General features: G+C 35.2%; 1 protein-coding gene across 1 annotated transcript in view; it reads left to right on the top strand.

Annotated features, from left to right (window-relative positions):
* Positions 1-24,013, top strand: part of SPATA17 (spermatogenesis associated 17) — an 87,708-nt gene that overhangs the window by 39,308 nt on the left and 24,387 nt on the right. Inside the window, exons 7-8 of the mRNA XM_005483007.4 lie at positions 12,333-12,536; positions 17,615-17,766. Coding sequence (XP_005483064.3) covers positions 12,333-12,536; positions 17,615-17,766 — 356 coding nt within the window. The remainder of the gene's footprint in view (positions 1-12,332; positions 12,537-17,614; positions 17,767-24,013) is intronic.

The following is a 24,013-nucleotide window of genomic DNA, read 5'->3' as shown; positions in this document are numbered from 1 at the left end:
CAGCTTTGTTGTCTCTGATATTCTGCCACAGGAGAATATGCAACTGTGAAGTGCTTTATTCTTTCTCCACAATTTCATCTGGTTCTGGGGATTGCCTCTGACACTCTGAACAACACTGAAGTCCATCACTTTTCAGCCCTCTTTAGCAAGGTGACAGTTTTTCCTGATGTCTTTGGGCAGTTTGTGAACAGATACTGCTCATAAGATCCTGGTAATTTATGATCCTGCTCATAAGATCCTGCAAGGGAAGAACAAAGTCCATGTGTAATACTAGGCCCTTTTCATTGTAGAAGTTTTAGAAACCATGGCATTCCTTTTAGCAGCAAGACACGAGTTCTCTTTTTGGATCACAGTAGTTTGGTTTTCAGTGCCTGCTTGAGTGTGTCACCATCTGTGTGTTGAGTCAGGGCTAGTATGTGGCTGATACTGGCCCACATTTATTGCCATTGAAATAATGCTTTGTAAAGAACTACTTGTAAGGAAATGATAGCTGATGCTGTAAAATAAGAAAGTATTTTGAATGGAACTAGTCTTGACTGAGAAGATCCTTTCCAGGGAGATATAAATATGTGAGAAAGTACCCCTTTAATAGTTTAGCACTATAGAAAACATTTAAAAAAAGCCCCAAAAACCCACCTTAAGAATAATGTTCTGTGAGGAAGAAGGAAATATTTGCTATGAGTTACTTGCAAGGGAGTAACAGTGAAAAGTTCTAATATCAGCAATGAGAACCAAAATTTTCCATTTTTACTCTCTGTGTACCTCCATAAGCAATTCTATTTTAGCTTAATGGGAACCATTCAGCAAACTTCTCTGGATTCTGTATTAGCGATTTTGAATATAAAGGAAGCAAAAACCTCCTTTGTTTTTAGGACCAGTTTCATTTTGATTTTCTGTATTTATTGTAGATCTCAAAATATCACTTTTATCAATTGTTTCCATATTTATTTATAATTTTTCCATATTTATTTAGCATTTGTCAGTTCCTAGAGTAAAATATTTTAAATTCAAATTCTTTTCAATGCTAAAGTAGTCATATATTGAATTTTTCCTGTCAACAGAGATGGCAATTCATAAGCATTATGCTGACTGCCTTTGTCCTCTTTTCACATTACTGGAAATCAGGAGTTAATTCTGCTGAAGTTACTGCACTTATTCAGGTCTAAATGTCTCATGTTCTAAGTGAGAAAGAAAAAAGGCCACAAAATCCTTCATGGAGCAGGTTAATGAATATTCAGGAGACACAACTGATTAATATGCCTCTAACCTAATGTGCTGTCCTGTAAGAACTTGAAAAACAATTGGTCTGAAATGACACTGTTTGACATCCACTCTGTCTCTGGACAGCTGGCAGTTTTATTCTTATAAAGGTGAGGACTCAGTGGATAAAGCCCTAGCCTTTGATCTCCAGATCCACAGTTTAAGAGACAAGGCTGCAAGTTTGGTCATTTGAGCTTAGTCCCGAGTGAACAGTCCACATCACAAAATGATTATACATAATTTGTTACTATTGGCAGTGTCTGTTCAGGAAAGGCCAAGGACTGAGCTAGCATGAAGAATGAATTAGCTCTTACCTTTTACATTTTATTTCCTCCCTCTTTACTGTTGTAATTTTATTATCCTGTCTCTAAAACATTCAGGGGATGAAATTATCATTCATTATAAGTACTAATACTTCTTGAAGATGAACTAAAATAGTCAATTTTTTTTTTATTCTAGGTGCCCCAATCAATGAACATCCCTACCTATCCATGGGTGTTTAATATCCACTCATCATTTCTCTGCCAAGTAGTCAGATGTTTCTGAGTACTTTCCAAAGCTTGTGCCATGAAAAGTCCAATTTAAATTAGAGAGGATGAGCTTTCTTAGTTCTCAGGCAGGCTTGCAGCTACATTTAAATTGGAGTTGTATGTGAGGCACTTCATGCTGCAGTATTCTGTTTTTATAAAATATGATTTCCAAAGTGTTCACAATTTGCATTATATCAGTCTGACAGTACTTGTGACAGGTATGTTCAATTAGCAAGCTTTCCTCGTGTATTCACTTCCCATTGGAAGCCAGATGTATCAGTCTATTCACAGGCATTCACTCCAGGAAAATCATTCCAATCTTGTGCCTCATGCGGCACCGTCCACACCATCTCAGTTCACTTGGAAGGGATCTCAGTTCGTGTTGCTTAACGTTTCTGTCAGAAAAAGGACAAAGTAAGGTAAACTGAAAGAAAAGAATACCTGAACTGTTTGTGATTCTGAAAGACATTGTACCTGAACGCCAGCTCAAAATTCCACAAGTGACCTTTAAGTGATTTGCACACACAATCAAAAATCTCTAGTTCTCTTAGAATCTGAGTCTAGCACTTGCCCTTCGGGATAACGAATCTTGAGAACACAGAACTGTAATTTTGCTACTCAACACACTATCATGGTGATGTAAAAAAGAGGGAAAGAGCTAAAAGCCAAAACACACCTTTAGAATCTATTTGGTGCAGCTACAGCCAAAATAATTTAGTGACAAACTTTTCAGCTTCCATAGATTTTCCAGTTTTGCTCGTATTCTTTTCAATCAGACATTTTTGTTCTCCAGGAAATAGTGGTTATCTCCCTAGGGAGGACAAGTACAGTGAAAGCCAAAACTAAGACTGTAAGTGTGGTGATCTTCTTGCCCAGAAATGGGTAACTGTGGTTAGAGGATGGAAGAAGTGCTGTCTGCTGATGCCATAACCTATTTCCTATGCAAAATGCATGGATGTGAACTATTTCAGATTTATTTCTTCCCAGTGTCAGTGAAAAGTACTTCCCTCCCATTCACTCTTCTCTGAAGTCTCAGCCTAGCACAAGTGGTAAGAGAAAGTATTTCCAACAGAAATCAATAATTTCTCCTTTTGTCTCACTACCTAGAAAACAAGATACTCACTTCCTATTCCTTAAAGATAGTCCGTGAACGAACCTTCAAACATTATCTGTGACAGTATTGTAAACTCTATTTTTCCTAAAGGCTTCTTGCTATAAAATAATTTCAGTTATTAAAAAAACTGGTTAACTGTTCAAAGAAATGAGAGTTTACACAAAAAATTAATCTCTCATTAGAAAGAGCTTAATACACGATACAATGTAAAGTTTGAGTGTTCTTTTCTGATTAATCCTATGAAAACCTAGTTTTTAAAGATTTGTCCCAGTAGATATGGCAATATTTCTGAGATTCTTCTGAAGAGCTTGTTACTGCCATATCACACAAAGCTTGATATTTTAGCAAAGTGACATCTCTGTATCTACCATGTATTATAGCATTGATCATTTCAGCCTTAGTAATTTAAAAATCCACTAGCTAGAAGGTCCCTGCATTCAAACAGTCTTTTTCGGCATCTGAATTGCATAATCCCTATTTGTGTGGAGTTTTTCTAGACAACAAACTTTGTACTCAATTCCTGTGGGTAGGATTAATGGCAGAGTTTAAAGGACAAGCTGTGCGATCTATCAAAAAGTGTACATGCTGAGATCTTAGAAAAACATGACCACATTTTGTGTATTACTGTCAATTGGGGTGGCAAAAGGGTTGGATTGCTGCAGGGTCAGAAAGCTGGTAAGAATGAGTTATATATTGAATGCTGGCTGTTTGTAGGATATTGTAAAAACTAGTAAAAGCATTTAAGAATCTATACTGCAAGGAAATCACAGTGCAGCACAACATCAGCTAAATAGTTCACAAAGCTACATTCAGAAATGATGGAACTTCACTGACATTCTTGAAATAGTTACTGGTGTAAATTTTGTTGATGCATAGTAGTTCATCTGGTATTTAACCAAGTTTTTGTGAGCTATGGTAATTTTGCTCAGGTAATTTTTTTCTCCTGTTATATTAGGAGAAGTACATGCTAAGTAAGAGATAATTGCATAAGACAGAGGTTAGGAATGGCGTGGGAGAAGTCATAAAGATAAAATACCATGCATGTCTCAACAGCAAACCTTCCTGTTGATTAAGAAGTGGCACTGATGGTATCCTTGCTTTAATGAGACTTCAAGATGAGTGATGCACACAGCAGTTCTTTTGTTTTTCAGCTCTTAGGCAACAGAATAGCATAATGGTAAAGTTCTTTCATTGCTTCCACTGTTTATTCAATATTCCATGCTTTTGTTTAGTATATAATATATATTGTTAATTCGGGAATTGTGTCTGTCCTGCAAGGGACATCTCAAACACTGTACATCTCCTTCTATCTGTTGTTTGCTTTGTTTTCACTTTTTCCATTTCAACAATCTTTTAATAAAGTCCTCATCTTTGGTTTTTTTTTTTTTCTGATTATTTCAGTCTTTTCTACTAATTTCTGACTACCTTTAGTAATCAGACTAACATGCTTCGGTTCCCTGTTTATTCTTTCCCTATACAATACTACGACTGTTCATTAAACCTTCCCCTCATTGTTTATTGGTCTGATTGCAGGCTGCTTTGTTAAACATTCTGCCACATTCTGAGATTTTACTCATTGCTTAATACCATAGGTTTACTGTTTAATAAATCTGTCAGCATATGTGTCTGTGAGGGAATACTCACATGTAAGCACAATGCAACAGACATAAGGCACAAAGAAAATAATGTTACATTGTTTTAGTTGCACCTATGCAGTTTTGAGAAGTAAAAAAATTCTCTATTTACCAATTATGTCCTTGACAAAGGAAATCTCCATATGATTTTCATCTTTACCTGATACAAAGAGCTTCTCCTCTCTTCTGATATGTTGCAGGTAACTTCCGATGTTACAAATTAGAAGAGTCTAAGTGGTATAATTATAAGGATTTTTTTCAATCCAGTTAGAAAAGGAGTGAATTGCAAGTAGATTTTTTTTGTAGAAAAAAAATCCATTGTGACAATGGATGGAATTATAATTTTAAGGATGTAAGTAATATCACATATGTGATTAAACACAGGTATGTGTTAATTAAAACACAGGTATGTGTTTTAAGGCTCTGAAAACTTCTCACAAGATACATTATTGTAGCCTCAATACTGTTTGTGTGTTTACAGGCAGTTATTGAGACACAGAAGAATAAATTCACCTTCAGAGATTAGGTCTTTAATTCCCCACTTACTCAAGGTGGTTATAGAAGCAGCTTTCTTTCAGAGATTCTTATAATTTGTATGTTATCCCATATTCAGCCTAGCACTTCTTAAAGAGAAAATTTTAACAATAAATGAGATTTCCTGTTCCTGTTTTTAAAATAAAGCCATTCAGCAATTAAATTTTATTTTTCTGCTTGTTTTGAAATCAGAAGTCAAATGAGAAGACAGTAAGAGAACTTTGAATGTGCTGTCCCTGTGTTGTGTCTTTATCATAAGAGTATTGTTTCCCATGCCATCACTCACTCATTCGAGTTATTATCCCTGATCTAGTCATGTCATCAAGAGTCTGTGCTAGAATTAGATTTGACAGAGTAAGCCTCAGTCAGAGAGACAATCAATGAAAGGTGGATGCATTTTTGGGATGCCCCTGCATCTGCTGGGCTACTGTGTTTTGGATATTGTGCCACAATATTTCATGCAGTAAACAAAGATTATATTTCTCTTTTGTCTTGATGCTTAAATGACCAAGCAGTTGGTACCTGTTTGGGTACTCAATTGCAGTGTTGTTTCCTGCAATTGAACTTAGTGCCTTGCATGTTTAGAGATTGGTTTTATGGTCTGTGGCCAGCATACTAGACTTGAATATTTCTTTAACACCTCATTGTACAGTCCATAAAATTGCTGCTTGGTTTACTTATACAAGTGCATTTAAACTGTGACTGCACTATTATTTTGGTATCAAGCAAACGTTTCACAGATGAAAAGGACTGAACCAAGCTTTTCTGAAGGCAGAATAACAATAATTAATGTTTCTATTACTCTGTTTAAACAGAATATATATTAAGCAGAAGACAGGTAATTAATCCCACTTGAAAGAAAATACGCTACTCATCACTCATTTATGAATTCTTCAGTCTCTTCATAAAAGCAATATCTCAAAGAAAGGTAAAATATCTTAGGTGCAATAACAGGCTACGTCCTCTGGTTCTTATTTAGATGAAATTCCTGAGAGTATATTTTTCAGGGATTAGAGGATCAGGCCTGAGGAGTAGCATTAGCTCAGTGAGAACGGAACCCACATTTATAAAGCTGGGTAAAATTCTTCCTATTGTCAGGCATGGTAAAGAAGTTTTATCTCAAACCAGAATGTTAAACCATATTTTTCTAACATCTGCATAAACTTTACAATGTATTTATTAATTGTTAATACAAAACTCTGTTCACATTAGTTAAAGAATTGCAGATTGTTGCTAGTAGAATACATTCTGTTGAAGCTTAAATATTTTGATGTTTCAAATTTGAATTCATGGACATAGTCTTATACTTGTTGCTAGAACAGTGTTTACAGATCTTTTTATAGGTATTCTTTCTAAAACAAATCTCATATAAAGTCTTGGCATTTTATTTTCACTAAATATGAAATATTCTGAAAGTCTGTAAAAAGCTAGTTATTTAGAAATTTAAAATTCCTTCTCTTTTACAGACGTCTTTGCAGCATTATATAAACATTTATTTCCTTGTGAATCAATAATGTTTTAAGGTATTTCTTTTCTCTGCTAGAGAAACTATATCTGGGGATTAACAGGATTGTTCACTGGAATTCATGTGGAAGCATAACTGCAGTAGCTGAGAAATGATCATGTTTCCTTTTAGTTCTCAGCAAGAGTAATTGAATGTTGAATATCTTACTAAACGCTGGACTGTGACAGTGTGTTAACACTCCAACTATCTCCTAACAGCAGGGCAATTATTTGCTGAGTGGGATTTTTATAAATCCCCTGGCAGTAGTATGTCCTGATAATTATGATGAAGTGCACTGGTCAGTGTTGATTCAGCAATCCCATCTCTAGCAAATATTTCATTCACAGCTCTCCTTCATGCTTTTACTTTTATGGCTTTTAAAGATCTCTTACCTCTCCTCTCAGCTTGCTTAGGTTTTTTTACAAAATACAATGGAGCAAGAAAGGATTGTCAAGTTAAGTGCCTATTTTGTTGAAGACTTTTCTTTCTCATTTAACTCCTAATTAAAAGATCAGAGTGAGAAAGTAGCACTTTATTTAGGTTCTTACTTTGACAATCACTTGCACAAGCTTCCACCCTCAAAGCCGTTTTTTCAAGATTAAATGACTGTTAAATTAAACATTTATATTCGTGATATATGTTGATTATTTCAGTCATTCAGAGTTGGTATGAAAAAAGTAATTAAAACAGAGCATGTATTTATTATTGCTTAGTTAAGTTACAGTAAAAATATGTAAATATATCAGAACACACTTTCTATTGATTTAATCCTTGCAATTTATCTTCAGCTCCACTTTGTCAATTTTTAATTTTGCATGTGTATTATTATTTGCAGTACAATAGCTATGCTGTATCTTAGAACATATTTGATTTGCAATTTTTTACATAGACTTCAAAAGCTCAGCCAAGAAGTAGGAAAGAGGACTAATAAATAAATAGTTAATAAATTGAAGTTGCAGAATCTAAACTGCTCAGGATTTGTTATACCACTTGGGATCACCTCCTTTCCGATGTACTGTCCAGCATAGTCAACACAGCCTTGTTTTTCCCCTTTTACCTGCACCTTTTTCTTTCCTTTCTTTGTTACTTCCTTCTTTCCATTTCTTTTGCTGCTGCCTTAATTCATAGTTAGCTTTCAAGGCAACTCCTTAATAATTTTCTTCTTTTATTCCGGAAAAAAATATAAAATTAGACAGAAAGAGTTAACTCTTACTCTCTGTATCAAAATGATAAACAGGAAAAGCCAAAAATGGATCTTTTTTAGCACTGAGTAAACACAGCATTAGTGGAGGAAGCAATTCAGACTATGAAATCCCTAAATCTTTTTCTTGCTAATGTTTATTAAATCAATATTTGTTTCCTTACTATTTTTTCTTCCTTTATATTTGAGCATTAATTATAAAGATAAGAAAATGATTGGGAGGAAACTAAATGATAGAGTGTTAGAAATGCAGAAGGATTCAAAATATTAATGTAATGCTAAGGATGACTGCGTAACAAATGGTACATTTGCCAGTATGCTTGACCTGACGCAATTAATATTCCAGGTCACGCTTGGGTTTCCATGATGGAAGGTCTGAGGCAGAGAATTCTAGGGGAAAATATATCTATTGTATAACTCATTTCTCTTTCTCACACTTTCTTTTTCCTTTTCTTTTTATTTTTTTTATTTTCCCTGATGAGTCAGAACCATTGTCTTAAAAAAAAATATATCTCTGCTTTCACACCTCATTTGCCATATTCACCACTGGGCCACCGTTCACCAGAAGGGCCTGATGTAAGGCGGTCAGTAAGAAGCTATTAGCAGAATCCCCTCCTGAGATTTCTTTGGTCTTATTGAGGTGGAAGTTGGCATGACAGTACTGCAAATAACTCAGCTGTAAGTTTTTTTAACAGTTAGCACAGATTTCCCCATAGTGTTTGTCACTTTAGAAAATTGTTCCTGGAAATGAAGTCCTGAAATCTGGCTTTGACAGAGGCCCTTCTTAGTGTTGAAGAGCATGGGTACAGAAAAATATGTTATTCTCCCTGCAGACCAGAGGTACTTTTTTTGTAATCTATGGTAATTTGGAGTGTTCCATATTTTCTTATGGACTAAAGGTGGGGAAAATATTGAAATCACAGCATGGGGTAATATCCAAGACAGATATTTTTCTACCATTGAAAAAGCAGTATTAAAAAGCAGGTTTTGTGGTTGAGAGAGTATTTTATTAAAGTAGGGAAAGAAAATAAAGTAATGCTTTTAATACATTGTATTTTTCTCAAGAAGATATAGAAATATATTAAGTACCAAAGGCTTTGATCCCCGAAATTTTTAGATTTCTGTAGGCTGCCAGCTCCCTGCAGAGGACAGAATAAATATGGTATTCATCACCACATTGCACAACACAAGAAATTCCAAAAACAAGACTAAAACTTGGAGAGATATTTTTAAGAAAGAATGGAAGCAATTTTTCCATTGATTGATGTAAACTGGAAAGTAGAATCAAACTCATCCTCTTGTCTCTCCTATCATACTTTACCAATTTTAAATCTAGGGCTAACCTTACCACAAACCTTGGGGAATTTAGAATAAATTAGTATTAATTTTATCTATCTAGATACTAACTCTGTTGATTGCTTTGTTATGTGTCTTGTTGAATACTTCAACATATATAATTAAAATATAAAGTAATTAACAAGGATTGCTTGAAAAATCATTATTTAAATATTCACTTTGTAATCAATTTTGACCCATATCTTACAAAGAGTTTCACCTGTAGAAGAAGCAAAAACTTTTAAAGTGTCTGGTTGGCCTCTCTAAACTACAAATCCATTTTCACAGTTGATATAGTATCTGTATGCATTTAACGTGAGAGTATGTAAAAAAAGGGGAACAAAAGATGGTTCTTTTTAAGACACTTTTTCAGCAATAATAATTCCACAGACACTGAATCAATAGATTTCCACATTTATTATGGCTAATTTTGGTTTCATTAAAAGTGCTAAAAGCCAATTTTATTAGTACTCTTGGTAATACTCAGTAGCATTTCACAGTGTTTGAACCCTTTATGAACTATAGTTTTTTATTACTACCAAACATTTAATCAAAGAAGCACAAAATAGAATATACACAGTGTTTTAAAAGAGACTGCAAAATGCAGTTTCAGAAAGCCATTTTATATGGAGACACACTATCTCTCAGTGGGACTAAAAGAAGTAACCTAGAAAGAATATCGATTTAAAGTTATTCTTGCATTTCATTCTCCAGAGGAAGAACATTTAAATTATTTCAGATACTGTATTTTTAGACTTTGGAGTAACAAACCCAAACCCCAAACCTGTGTTATGTAGATCAAAATATTAGAACAAATAATTTTTTCTTTCAGTTAAAAAAATTAAATATTTCCTCCTCAATTTGCTCTTCAGCATACTTTAATTTTTTTTTAAGAAAAGGCTTAAAAATGGATCTAAATTTTGGGAAGACTCAGCCTTGATCAAGATTTGTTACCAATCAACAAATCCATGCCTGCCAACTTTAGAGAGATGTTATTATGCCTTAGTGTTTTCTTCCAGATCACCCTGATTCTCAGTGATGAGCATGGAGATGTTTCTCTTCTGGATAATATTTAAATTTTCAGTGCCATTGTCACTTTCTATAAAATATGTTTCACAGACATACCATGAGAGCAGGGTCTCTCCCCATGGCTGGGAACCTCTGCACGCTCGTGGCACGTCTAGAAAACAATCTCCACAGCTGAGTATGGATGGTGTAGGAAGGGGTGGAAAAATGAAGCAACAACATAGTGAACAGTTCAGTGAAATATGTGAAAAAGGTTATTACTTTTCTATTTACTGTCATCAACATAATGAAGGCAAAAATTAATTTGTCATCATGGAGGCAGATCCAAAGGCTGTGGTAGGACTAATGAGTGAAGTGTGGTACAATGACCATGGCATAGAGATAGTTTGTGTATCTCCAGGAAGGGATCTTATTTGTGTGATTCTAATGCATTCCATTTATATGGAATTTGTATTGACTGTGGCATTTTATATTTGAGAGAACTTGTGTAGGACGTATATGGTGTAACTGCATTTAACAATTGTGGGAGAGTGCAATAAATTCCAAGACAGCCCATGGAACTTCTCTTTATGTAGCACAGATCACCGAGTGGTCACAGACAAAACTCTACTGGGCTGATAAGAAAATTGCAATATAACAATGCATGAAGTACAATGAAAATAATAACAGTGTGAGGAGAATCTGTGACTTTATGAGATGTTTATATGAGTACAAGCTGGATCTGCAGAACAAAAGATTAAGTTGCAGCTGGGCTTTACATATCATAGAGACAGACCTGGAATTTCCCATTCACTCCAGTATTCTCTTGCCTGCTGTTTGAAGCATGGATCCCTGCCATTCTAATTCAGCATCCTGAGGAGCTGAAGGAACAGCCAGTGGTTTTTTGGCATACTTATGTTTCTACCACTTATCTCTATTCAAGTCCTCTTTCCCACTGTACATTTTACCCATTAATGAAATATTTTCTAGCGTATACTCTAAGAGGGGAAAAAATAACAGAGGACCAAAATAAATTGTCATTAGACCCATACAATTTAGAGATGAAGAATGTAGCTTTTAAAATTTTAAATAGCCCAACACTATTTTGAATAAGCTGAATACTTTTTAAAAAAGTATCTGTTAGACCAAATGTTTTATATGTACCTTATTTAATTCTTTGACACAAGAAACTGGAACTTCCCAGTAGGATATGTTAATGAAAAATTCATTAGAGGTCATTGGGGAGAGTTCTGTCCTCTCAGCCCCAGGAGTTTAATACTTTGTGAAGAGGCTGATGCCCTACACAGTTTTCTCATGGGTCCTCAGTAGTCCTCCAAAAGAGCAATACAAGATTTTAAACATTTACTCTTTTCTTTAACTTTCCCTGCATCTTGAAACCAATTTCTTTCCCTACTACTTTTACTCAAGGTTTATTCTAGTAATTAGAATTATGATAAGTGCAAAGGACAATATATTTTAACTGAGCAAGTCTACTTTAAAAGTTTTAGTGTACCTTTGTAGAAAATATAATTATCTTTAAACAACCCTGTATCTTTAAATTAGTTTTTGTATATTTTAATCATTTGTCACCTGTTTTATGGGAAATTTAGTGGCTTTGTGCAATATGGAAAAGTAATTCTCATATTTAACAGTTCATAATTAATTCAGTAAACTCACATATGTCTATTTGGGAATTGTTTATATAAACTGATAAAATGCCTGCATATACAGGTATGATTTGGGAACAGTTGCCACATAATTTGACTTGCCAGATATTCACAGATAGTTAAGGATGTAGATTGCTAAAGCAGAATTTCAAATATGTGTTTTATATCAGTAATTGTTACATTATACCACACTAGTCATACAATTAGTAATGTAAAAAAAAATCAAATTCAGTGGCAAATGAACCTTTCTATTTTAGTCACAATTTAGAAATCATTGCGCTAAATTTTTGTTTTTCACATTTTTTTGCTGTTAAGTGTAAACACATTGTAATAGCTATTCAGGAATTTATTGTGGACATTTTGTTGAGAAAAAAGCAATTATTGGTTTTGATATTCCAAAAATTCTCTTCTATTTCTCCTTAACTATTTCTCCTAACTTGACTGATTTGCTTTTAAAAATGCAGCAGGTGCCACTGTCTGATTTTGATCATAGTTTATGTAGAAATTTAAATGAGTTGAAGTCAAAGACGATCCCATTTTCTGCTCAGATTCCAGGTGTCTACAATTCACCATTCAGAAAATCCCCAGATCCAATGGAGCTGCTGCTACAGCAGTCAAAGCCACTGACCCACAGGAAGCAGCAAGTGAAGAGTCCCTTTGCTGATGAGCTCTATGGCTGGCCAACCTGTAAAGAGCCTCCAGGTTTTGTGGCATCACTGCCTGTGCTACCTGCTGACAGACAGAAACCTCAGGTAACACTTTCCAGTAACTCTGCAGCAGCTTTTGCTCTCATCTTTCATCAGAGATTATCCTTGACTTGGATCACCAAGTCTGAATATCCCTTTTGTGAATGTTTTTTTAAAATATAAATCTAGTGCTTGCATTGAAGATATAAAGTCTTTGACACAGATTTGACTTAAAGAAAAAAGAAATCTAGGTGTTACATAGGAACAGGGAAATATTCTTTGTATGTTGTTTTTGTCCTTTGGGAAGAAAAGTGTAATTTATGATATTTCAAAGGTATGACCTGATATAATTGAGTATCAATATTATGATTAATTAGAGCTAGAATTCTTAATTTCCAATCTTAAATCATTAAAAAAAGGGAGAAATTAAAGGTGATAGGAAAAATTAAGCAGTTGTTGATAACTTTGTCCTCAGTTTGCAATTTTTTTCCATATGAAGACTGAGGCATCCTCTCAGTTCAGAATAGTTCCTACTCTCTTGTGTCCGCTAGATGTGTGAGAGCTTTAATAACAAAGATTTCTACATGTTCTGCTCCATCATAACCAATTTGCCCAGCTTCCATTATTAACTGTCATAGTCTCAATTTTAACTTCATCTGATGTCGCTGTATCTGGCAGGTAGATTTTTTCCTTTTCTGTAGAGTTATGGACATCTGTGGGATAATGCATCAAAGCGAATGTCTCACAAGATGGCAAAACAGCTTTTTCTCTCTTATTATCAGAACCTGCTGGTAATATGACCAATAATATATTCAGAAGAAAAAAAATTTGAGAAATTTGTGTTCCACACTTGATGATAATACAATGAAATGTAGCTTTTGCCAGTAGGTGCCTTATACAAGTACTTTAGGGATAGAAATATTTTGACTTTCCCTCTGTTCTGAAGAATTTTTCAGTTTTCCCAGTCTACTGAATCTTCTACTTAGCTCGCACATACACTTTCCATGCTGGTTTCACCATGAGTGACACAACATCTTCAGAATCTCTGACACTTTTCCATTTAGTACTCCATTCTATATTTAATTTTCCTTATTTGTATCTTGCTTAGAAAGACAATACTTCTAAATGAGTCCTTCTTAGCAACTTTCAGTGAAACTACCCCCTATCTGCAGAAATGTAACAACTTGAGCAATAATCAATGTATATATACATATATCTTTAATGTTGTTTTACTCCTCTGAATCAATATTGCTCTCTACAAGTCTCTGAAAGGAGGGTGTATGCCAGGTGGGGGCTGGTCTCTTTTCCCAGGCAACAGGACTAGAGGACATAACATCAAACTGTACCAGGGAAGGTTCAGGCTGGACATCAGGAAGAATTTTTTCACTTTAAGGTGGTCAGGCATTAGAACAGGCAGACCAAGGAGCCAGTAGCGTCACCATCCCCAGAAATGTTCAAGAAATGAGCGCGCATGGCACTTAGTGCTATGGTTTAGTTTGACAAGGTGGTGTTTGGTCAAAACTGGACTCAATGATCTTGGAGGTCTTTTCCAACCTTTATGATTCTAAGAAGGTCTGTGATTCTAAGAATGCTTCTGGAGAAGCAGAGGTGAGCCCACTGCTTGTAACAGTAAGAATCAACTTCAGGGCAGTTCTCCACCTTTGTCCTTCCTTCCTTGTGTTGTCCCTATTCTGACTGCTTTGAGACTCATTGACTCACATTAGAATTGAGACAAAGTGTGAGCCAACAGGCAGTTTGGGTGATCAGGGAGTTTGGAGTTGACATAAACATGACTTTATAGCTTTACCTTTTGGGACTAAGGGGCTATGACAGTCCTTGAGCAGGATGTGACTGGTTGCATTGTCTCTCAGGAAAGAGGAAAGTTTTTGCCTTGTGAGCATGGTGAGGAATCAGACTTTTAAATAAATAGGGAATTCACAGTTTTTCCATTGTTAAGGTGCTCTTGCAAAATTGCTTTACTCTACACAAAGTATCTTACGAGCTTCTGCTTGGATTTGGAATATTTTATAGACTATTTAAAGTTCAGATGCGCACGCAGCAGTCATGCACAGATAGCCTTTTAGAACAAACCAGAAGAGTTCTGTTTATTTTCTGCACCTCAAAGAGGGAATTTACTATATAATACTTTAATCCTTTCAGCACCCTGGGATGTACACTGTGGGGTAAATTTTCAAAGCACAGCGCGTGGATTTAGCTGCCCGACTCTTATTGATGTTAATGGGAGTCACACGGCTAAATCCCTGCACAACACTTTGACAATTTAGGGTTGTATGTCTAAAAAAGGACACTGGTTTGAGCTGATGAAACAGCTGGAAATGAAAACCCACCAGAACACATCATCCTGAAAGTTGTCTGGTGTGACCATAAGAAATTTAATTACTAGATATACTTTGTGTCCTCGTTCTTTGTGGTAGCACTTTTTGGCACCAAGCTTCTTTTTCCAATATCTGCCTGGCTCACTTGTTACTTTTTTCGGGTATCTAAAATTTTTATTGCTACTAGGTTTGGATGTTTTATATGAGGATGTCAATTATATATGTTTAAAAGAAAAAAAATTAACTATCTTTCAGTTTTCTCTTAGGGAAATGGGTATTTAGCATTTAATAGGTAAGGTCTGTGTATGTAAGATAGTGTATTTAAAAGAAAGGTTTTAATGATGCTTCTACATCAGTTAGATCTATCATTTTTATTACTGAGTTAACTAGAATTATAGTTTGATAGAAACACAGATAATGCTAAAATTAGTCATCTATTCATTAAAAGGCGTTAATAACAGAATGCACATTACCATTTAGATCTTTTGCATGCTGTTATCTGTTGTGGAATGGGGACAGTGAGGAATGCATAATTTAATGCAGATTGTATTTTTTATTATGAGTTTCTGATGTTATGATAAAGTAGTAAGAATGCTGATCTGCTAATCTTTATTTGGCAAACCAGTTGGTATCAAGAAGACTTATGCTGCTCAGTACAAAGTCCAAACGTAGAGCATAGAGCTGTGTGAGTTTCATTCAGGGTAAACATTGTTGGTCAACTCCCACCATTCTTTTCTAAGCCTGACCTCCCCATAAAGATTTCCATTTTGAAGCAGGACACCTGGAACACTTACAAGCATTGTCAATTTGAAAACATTTTTTTAAGCACCAATCTACTGGAGTTTCCACAATCTTAATCTTGTGAAATGGAAATAGATACATGAACTTTGTAGAGGTTTTTTTTTAAAGATACATTCCTGAGGTCCCTATTACTAACTAAATTTCTTCAAATACATGATTCAGAGGAACACAAAAATCTTCAGGGAATGTTTAGAATTATCTCAGTATTCTAATATATATACTCTGCTTTCATTAGTGATGTCATAGCCTTGTTTTGAGCTACCTTTACTTAGTTACATCCTTTCTCCCTCTCCTTCTATTAGTAGTCTCAGAAATTAAAGATGGAGAAAACCCCTTGCTTGGATATCTGATTTGGCCCTTATCCTGGAGGTTATATGAGTCAATACTTTCAGTGAAGAAACAATACAATATTCTTAAAGACTACTTTTGAAATTAAACATATTTTTCTTGGTGTTATTTGGTACTAGTACTTTCTTCCTTTCTCTATATATTCACTTCATGCAACCATCTTGTAACAGAATATTCAATTTTTGTTATAAACTTAAAACTTTTTTTAACTTGATCATCAGGTTATGTATTACTAGAACACTGTTGACTAGTTTCAATGACCTATTCTAATAGTAAGTAGTCTCTCATGGGCGGTAGCACTTTTCATTCTGTTTTAAGGCTTTTGTGTTCTTTTAAAATGAACATATTTTTCATGCAGACCATGAAAACAGAAGCAAGAAAATATCTGCAAGAAGTGTAAATATTATGCTCGTTTGCTTACTGGGACCTTTAAAAAGATCTCAAAATCTTGGTGCTGTGCCTTTAAAAAGTAAAGTTCCAATAAAAATCCATTAACTACTTTTAAATATAGCAATCCTCCTGTCCAGCTGTGAAAAGTACTAGATGATACTTATTTGCCATTTGTGTTATTTACGGTCCATGACTTTTATGGTAACTGGTTCCTATTATTGGTTTCTATTAATGTAAAACATAAGTGAACATAAATGAGGCGTGAATCATTTCTTTTTATTAGCCCCACAGTCTTCACTCAGTGCTTGCAGTATCTCCAGCTGTGACTTGTTAGTGATAACCTATTTAAAGAAGGATATCTTTAAGAATAAAGGCTGTGATTAGGCTTCTTTGTCTGTTCATAGTTTCAAAAGGTTTCACTAGTTCATTGCAAGATCAACAGTGATGAAAATAAAAATTAATTTTAATACTTCTAAGTTCAGGCTTGTTAGTCGACTGCCTTGAGTGACATGAGCACTAATTATATTGCAGGTAAGTTCTCAAGGGTTAATACTAGAAGTGAGACATATAGGATATGTCACTTCAGCAGCACAGGAGAGGACTTCCTCCTATTTATCCATGTTTTTAAATGGTAGATACTGATACAATCAGTTATTAAACAATATATTCTGGAAAAAAAGAGACATATATGTATATTTTTTTAAGAACTACAAAGTTAATGTGAAATTAGATCTTTTAGAAATGGACTATGTGCCTATAGTACTGAACTCATGTGTTTGAATTCTGTTAGAAGAATTATGTCTTAAGCCATGCATTAAGTTCCTTTCAAGGTAGGTTTATAGTTACATTGAAAAGAGCATGCTCTTTAAAGTTTGTTCTGTGCAAACTTAAATACTTAAGTTTTCTGCTTAAGCAGAATTTAGATATAGTTAATGATTGTTTTTTATTTCACCAATACTTTTTTCTCAGTAAAAACAAAGTTCTCCTAATCAGTTCTAACAATATATTTATTTAAAATTTTAAGTATTTACTAGTAGGTAAATAAATTTGGAATGCACTCTCTTTGATGCTTTAGAGTATGTTATCAACCTTTATGTTATTTGTAAGTCTCTATCAAAAGGAACAGCCTTGATTATTTTTGGAGAAGAGTCTTGCTTCACTTCCCAGACATTCTGTGTCCTGTTTCATCAGCGATATGTCATGAATAACAGGGGAAAGAGAGGAAGTGTAAGCCCAAACAGAGCTCTTGCATTCTCCTGCACCTTTCAGGGGCCGTTCCGCGATCCCGCTGAGGTGCTGCAGCAGCGCTACAAGCTCATGGAACCAACCCTGCGAGTGAGAGAGTCCATGTATTCATCACCCCCCAAGGCCAGAGAGCCAACACGAGGGGAGGAATGGAGAGATCCCATCCATGACAATCAGTGAGTTCTTTGGCTCTTCTTATGTTGTAGTGAGAATGTTTTCTTTATTCCATTGCTTTCAGAAACCTTTCATGCCTGACAAAATGAAATGTCAAACCTGACAGCTTACTAGAAAACATTTTATGTATGTACTTCTAAATTCTGTGTCCTCAGATTATAAACTGCTCAGGGCAGAGACCCTATCTTGTAATTGTGTGACATGTGCCATCCGTATCTATGAGTGTCTAAAAGAACTTGTAATAGTAATAATATGTGATGCAACAGATGGCTTTAATGGGGAATAAGAAAACAAATGCAAATTCTGTCTTGCCACATACACCTTGCCAAGGAAAAACCACTGTTTTGGTCTTCATATTCTGGAAACTTACTGGTTATGGGAAGAAAAAATGGTGTTGCATGCCAATAAGACTTGTTTTCTCTACCACAGCTCATTTGGAAGGGGAAGGAGCATATGTTGCATGTTAGAACATGACACAGAAACTAGAATAATCTTTGAAGCAGTTTGATTTCCTAAGCCGTGGCTGCTGTAATATTGCCAGACAGGCCAGTTCTTTTCCATAAAATCTCCAATACAGGCATAATCCATTACAAAAGATTAAAGCTTCTGTCCCAAAAAATTTAAGGCTGTTGTCAAAATATTTCCTTTTTAAAATTTTTTTTTAGCATGCTAACTGTTAAACACTGTTTTATCCAATCATAATAAAAGCCTGCTAAGTCACTTTCTCTGCCTTTGTAGTTAACTAGAAAAAGAATTGTGTTTTGCCAAACTTTTCCTTGAATTCACTGCTCTTGGCAATCCTTTGGCTCTTCAATACAAAATTCAGGACAGAGGGGAATCACTTTTCCTCATGAGCAGCCTGTGGTCACTGGCACATGATGTTTTTCTATCTTTGATCTGTTTCATGCCTTTTTATCAGCTCCATATTGCTATATGTCAGATTCAGGACTGGGACTTAAGAGTGCCAGAATCAATTGTGTTTACATGGTTTAACTTCTATGTTTTTATTTTTGGACCATTTCCCCCAGTTTAATATTAATAGTAACTTTGAAAGAAAATTCTATTCAGAAACAGTTTTGAAATTCAAAAAATATTTTATTTAACTACCTTTTCACTTTTGGATGACATTTTTAGTAGGTTTTTTTTTTTTGTTTGTTTGTTTGGTAGGATTTTTGTGGGGTTTTTTGTTTGTTTGTTTAGTGAGAGATAACACCATTTATTTCATACTAAAATCATAAGTGAGTTCAGTTCCAGGTACAAATGTACTCCCCTTTTCTATTTCTCTCTGTATTCTTTCATGTACTGGTGTGCAGAGGAGGAAACAGCTTAATTTTCACATCTCACCATAAATTTCTGGGTTTTTTTCATTTTCATTTTTATATAAAATTTCTGCTGGTGAAATTTAAAAGAACCTCTGTTACTAGGTATTAATTAATACTCCTCATTTAAAGTGTTTTCGTCACTGAATTAGTTGTGACTGATGCATTTCAACTGAGGTTAGATGATGTCCTTCATTTATAGGCATGACTACATTGCCCAGTCTTTATTTGATGAAGTTTACCCCAGACATTACTGTGTCAACACTTTCAGAAGGTCAGACCTTGCAATAAATGTTTCACTGACTCTTCAGTGAGGGAATTGTGAAGATTTGGTCTTGTACAGTTTAAATTTGAAGCCTCCAATTTTGGTAGATATTATTTCATGTGGGTCTTTATTTACCTTATGGGTAAGGAAGCATTTAATGCTATCCTTAATGCACAGAAGCAATGTCCCAACAATCAATGATTCTCAGCTTCATGCACACTAAATGCAGAGTGGATTATACATTTTCAGGCTGTGATCATTCCATTTTTGCTTCTTATTCAACCAGCCATGCAAGGGTCACATCTGTAACCTTGAAAAGGTGATGACAGAGCTGCAGGTCATCACCAGGACTAATGCTCACTGGTAATGCTGCAGCTGCTGCGTGGGATGTTGGTCTCCAGGGAGGAGCCAGCAAAGAGTTACTCAGATTCTACAGTAGTTTTTTCTCAGCAGTGTCTATTATGAATTGACAAATTTCTGTTTCTTGCTATGTAATTGTGTACTTTGGGACTTTATTTCTTCCTGGTAGTGCTTCCTATGCTGATTATTTTTTTGTTCTAGAAAATAAAGAGAGAATGAGCAGCATAAGTATGTGTCATTTATTGAGAAAGCTTGTGTTTGCATGAATGACATTTGCATTGATATGTATATTTCCAGAGTAGGTATTGTGTTGGGTCTCTTAAGACAGAAAGATTGTTGGCATGTACCTGAAATTTTCAGCAACATTCAGAATTCTCACAGACCTCTAATTATCAGTGGTTGTTTACAGATGATAGGATGAGTGTTGCAAGTTCTGAGAAGTTCTTGCTTTTGATAAAATGCACAAAATATTTGGAAAAGTTGTGAGAGTTTGAGGCAGGTAGAAGCAGTAAAAATGAAACCAAAAGAGAATATACTGTGCTCACTTAAAGCAACTGTTGGAATTTCCTTTTCTGTAATGGAAAAGCAACTGAGTAATCCAGCCTAATAAAAATGATTCCTTTTTTCTCATATAATTGAAGCTGTTACTACCTTATTGGGCTATTTTTCATACAAATGAAGTGATTTCCCCCTCCACTTGGATAAGAATGACAATTGCATTCCTTTGGGATGGCCACTTAATATAGTGTCTAGTTTGAGACAACAGCTGCTGGATCCAGCAGATTTAGATGAAGCATAAAAAGTTCTCTCTTCAGTTGTGTGCAGGCGCATGCTGGCCTTATTTTCCAGAGAACAAAAATGTAAATTATTTTCATTAACTTTGATGAAATCTGTCTCATATAATATGCCTCATACTTCGAAGTGTACTATTAAACATCTTTTTGAAGTCAGCAAACATCAGAACAAGATGCAGTGTGGTGATAGCAAGAGTGTAAGGCTTAGGTTTCCTAATTTATTGTAGGCTTCTGGTGTGACATGAGAAACATGACCTCAGCCTCTGGCTGTGTCTGTGCTCAGTGCTGTGCTGAAGATGCACAGCCTGGTCCTGGCCACACTGGCCCACTGGTGTGCAGCAATGTTTGCACGTCCTGCCTCTCCCGTGCTGTGTGAGTACAGCAGCACCCAGCTCCTCATGGACTTATTTCCAGCAAGACTGGGGATTTCTTTAGAGCAGCTGAGGTGCTGTTGTGCTGCCCTGTGCTGGGCAGAACAGATACACTTGCAGAGAATTTAGTCACCTAAATAAGCTCTGTACTTGGAGAGCACCAATGTTATGAGCTGCCTGGTATTAATTGCAGGAAAACTTAAAATGCAAGTCACAAGGTTTAGAGTTCTTAAAAAATCTTTTAATTTCTAGAGTTATAAAATCTTTTACTGTATCTCTGACTTAGCTGCAGTGAAAATGGCTACTACATGTTTTGTCATGCAAACACAGCACATCTGAAAACTTTTTTTAAATTATACTTAGTTTGTCATATGCTTTGCAACTTCAGCAATTTGCATATTTTCCGGACTGTTATTTGTATTATGATAAACAAGGATTATCATATATTTTCAGATAATGTTTTCTTAACAATTCAACTTCTATTTGTAACTCTTCCATTTATTTTAATTACTAGCACAGTGTGCAACATTTATTAATCAGCAGAGTCTTTTTAAGTTAAAATACTAAATTAGCTAACCCCATTAACACAGAATACTCCAAACAAGCAGTAATAGGAGAGGTAGTTACTGTGCAAATCGTATTATACATGCGGGTGCTCTAGGGCACAGTTAAGCATGATTACCCTCTTTTGATCCAGTATTCCTCTGCTTCTTCCAGCTAATTTCCACTGGAAATTTACAAAGTAGCGCCTTCATTTTTCCATCTTAATTTTTCTAATGAAGTTCTGGTACTTTATAACACTGGGGATGCAGATAATAAGTCTGTGTATAATTAAGAAGTTCCGGAATTTGCTGCAGAAGAGATCTCTTTTACTTCCTACAGGAACTAGGCTGTGCTTTTATTTGCCACATTACATTATCGCAGACAGGGGTTAAATAAAAATGGCCAGAGAATTTTTAGATTTACTGATGTTACAATCAAAGTGATTGATACATTTTCAATAAACCATGCATTTAGTATATTACCAGAAACAATATTTGTACTAAGACACCCAAATAGGCTTCTCATGGCAAAACGAGTACACTAAAGATAATGTCACTAGATATGCTAAATAAAATATTCCATCTTTATTCTTGTATCTAACACTTTGATTTTAATATACATGCATTATAAACTAAATAATGTCTGCCCTGCTGCAGTTGTTTTGCTATGGAAAACCATTATGCTTCCTTCTTTGTTCCTAAGTGAAAAGATTGGATTTGATGAAAAAATTACTTCAGGTATAATACAAATTTGAAAGCTTAAAATTAATGTCGTGTTTTATTAAAGAAAAAGAAAAAGATAAAATATTCACAGATTCCTGATAGAGAAGCATGGCTTGTTTGGAGCTAATTGTTCATGGAATTCTTCAAAGCAAGATGAATTTGAATTAAATAAGAACAACAAAGAATTGAATTGGTATTGTATAAAAACACTTTAGATAAAAATTTAACAATGTCATAGAGCTAATACTTTGCTGGCATTTTTCCTACTAAATTACAAAAATGTACAGTACATACAAATGTAAAACTTTGAAAAGCCACGTAACAATACTCTGTTTTATATTTCTAACTGTGCCCTGGCAGTGCAGCATGTGTGGCAGTCCAGCAGTAGATCTGGCAGATCTTTCTCAGAATCCTGGGAATGTTTTGAAGCTTTTCTGGGATCAGGATTACCTGCTTGCTCCACTAGACTGCTGGGATTTTGCCTCTTGGGCAGATTCAGAGAACATGCTGAGGACCACTCTGGTTTTTTGTGGCCATTTATATTTCAATAAGTCACTGCCTCTGTCCTGTGTCCTATTGATTGGTAGGTTCCATATATCACTGGGACACTGTTGCCCAGCAGTCAGTGATGGACCTGGGAAATTCTCCTTCCTGCCTGCGCTGCTGTGCTCCTCTCACGCGGTCACAGACACCAGAAACCAGTTCCTGCTGCTGCTCCTGTCATCTCTGTCAACCCAGTTCAAAAACCTTCAGCATGTAAAAGGCCTTTTCCATCTCCTGTCCAAGTAGTGAGAGAGATTGCGGTAAAATAGGCAGACTGAAGGGGAGAAATGGTAGGTGAGGAATGTAGGAACAAAATCGTGGAGGGGGAGTGTAAACATATGAGGGGAAAAAAGGTTTAGAAAGATGAAGTTAATAGTAGAAGGAAGGTCCAGGACAGGATGAGAGATAAAAACATTTTTATTTTTGTTAGCAACAAATATCTGTAGTGTCTTTGAAATTTAAATGCCTCTAGCAGCTGTCAGGTCCTGGTTTGGCTACTAAGTGAAGCCTTCTAAGTCTTTTCAGGCTAATTAGGTTGGGGTCCTGGCAGCAGTGCAGCTGGCCTTCATCACCAGTGACACAGTCAGCCTTGGTCCTGATCCTTCTCAGGTTATATATGAGTAATACTGCCATTTGTAGTTTCTCATTTTTGGTTCCAACCCTTTCCTCATTTTGATTGTATTCTTTGACATATTTCTCATTCAGGCTGATATTAAATAATTTTTCATTTTTCAATATATTTATTTAGGGAAAGTTCACCTTCCATTAAGTCATCTTTTGGGAAGTCTCAGCTTATACTGACTTTTTCTTATAACCCAATAACACATCAATACAGAATTTAATTCTTCTTTGATTGGTACTTTTGTCTCTGTCGTGTTAACTGAAAACATTTAAGAATTTCTGAATTTACACTTAAATCACAAGGAAAAGCTGAAAACTAGATGTAGGAGTAATGAGTGAATGTTTTGAAATCTAAACTATGGTAATCTAAACTTGTACAGTTGATAATGGTATCCTGGTCTGAATTTAATGTTCTTCTTCCATCACTCTCTTCTGTCACTTTCAGAGCACATACTGTCATTAATTTTGGGACAAGCTGTATCAGGTGTATACAAAGAGGTACAGAACATAATAACATTACTGAAGTGTTTTGCAGTGCTATTACTTCTTGTTATTATTATTGGTTGGGGGGATATAATGACTTCGGTATTACTTCCATTAATTTGGTTACCCTGCTTAAGACAAAAAATTGTTGTAATTCTTTTAATTACTTATTCACATAAGGTAAATTCTCACTTACTTTAAGCAGACACTGAATTTACAAGCATGTTG

This window comes from Zonotrichia albicollis, chromosome 3 (assembly GCF_047830755.1).
Source record: "Zonotrichia albicollis isolate bZonAlb1 chromosome 3, bZonAlb1.hap1, whole genome shotgun sequence".
Taxonomy (NCBI): domain Eukaryota; kingdom Metazoa; phylum Chordata; class Aves; order Passeriformes; family Passerellidae; genus Zonotrichia; species Zonotrichia albicollis.
The sequence above is the reverse complement of the archived record's forward strand: the minus strand, read 5'-3'. Positions and strand labels throughout refer to the sequence as shown.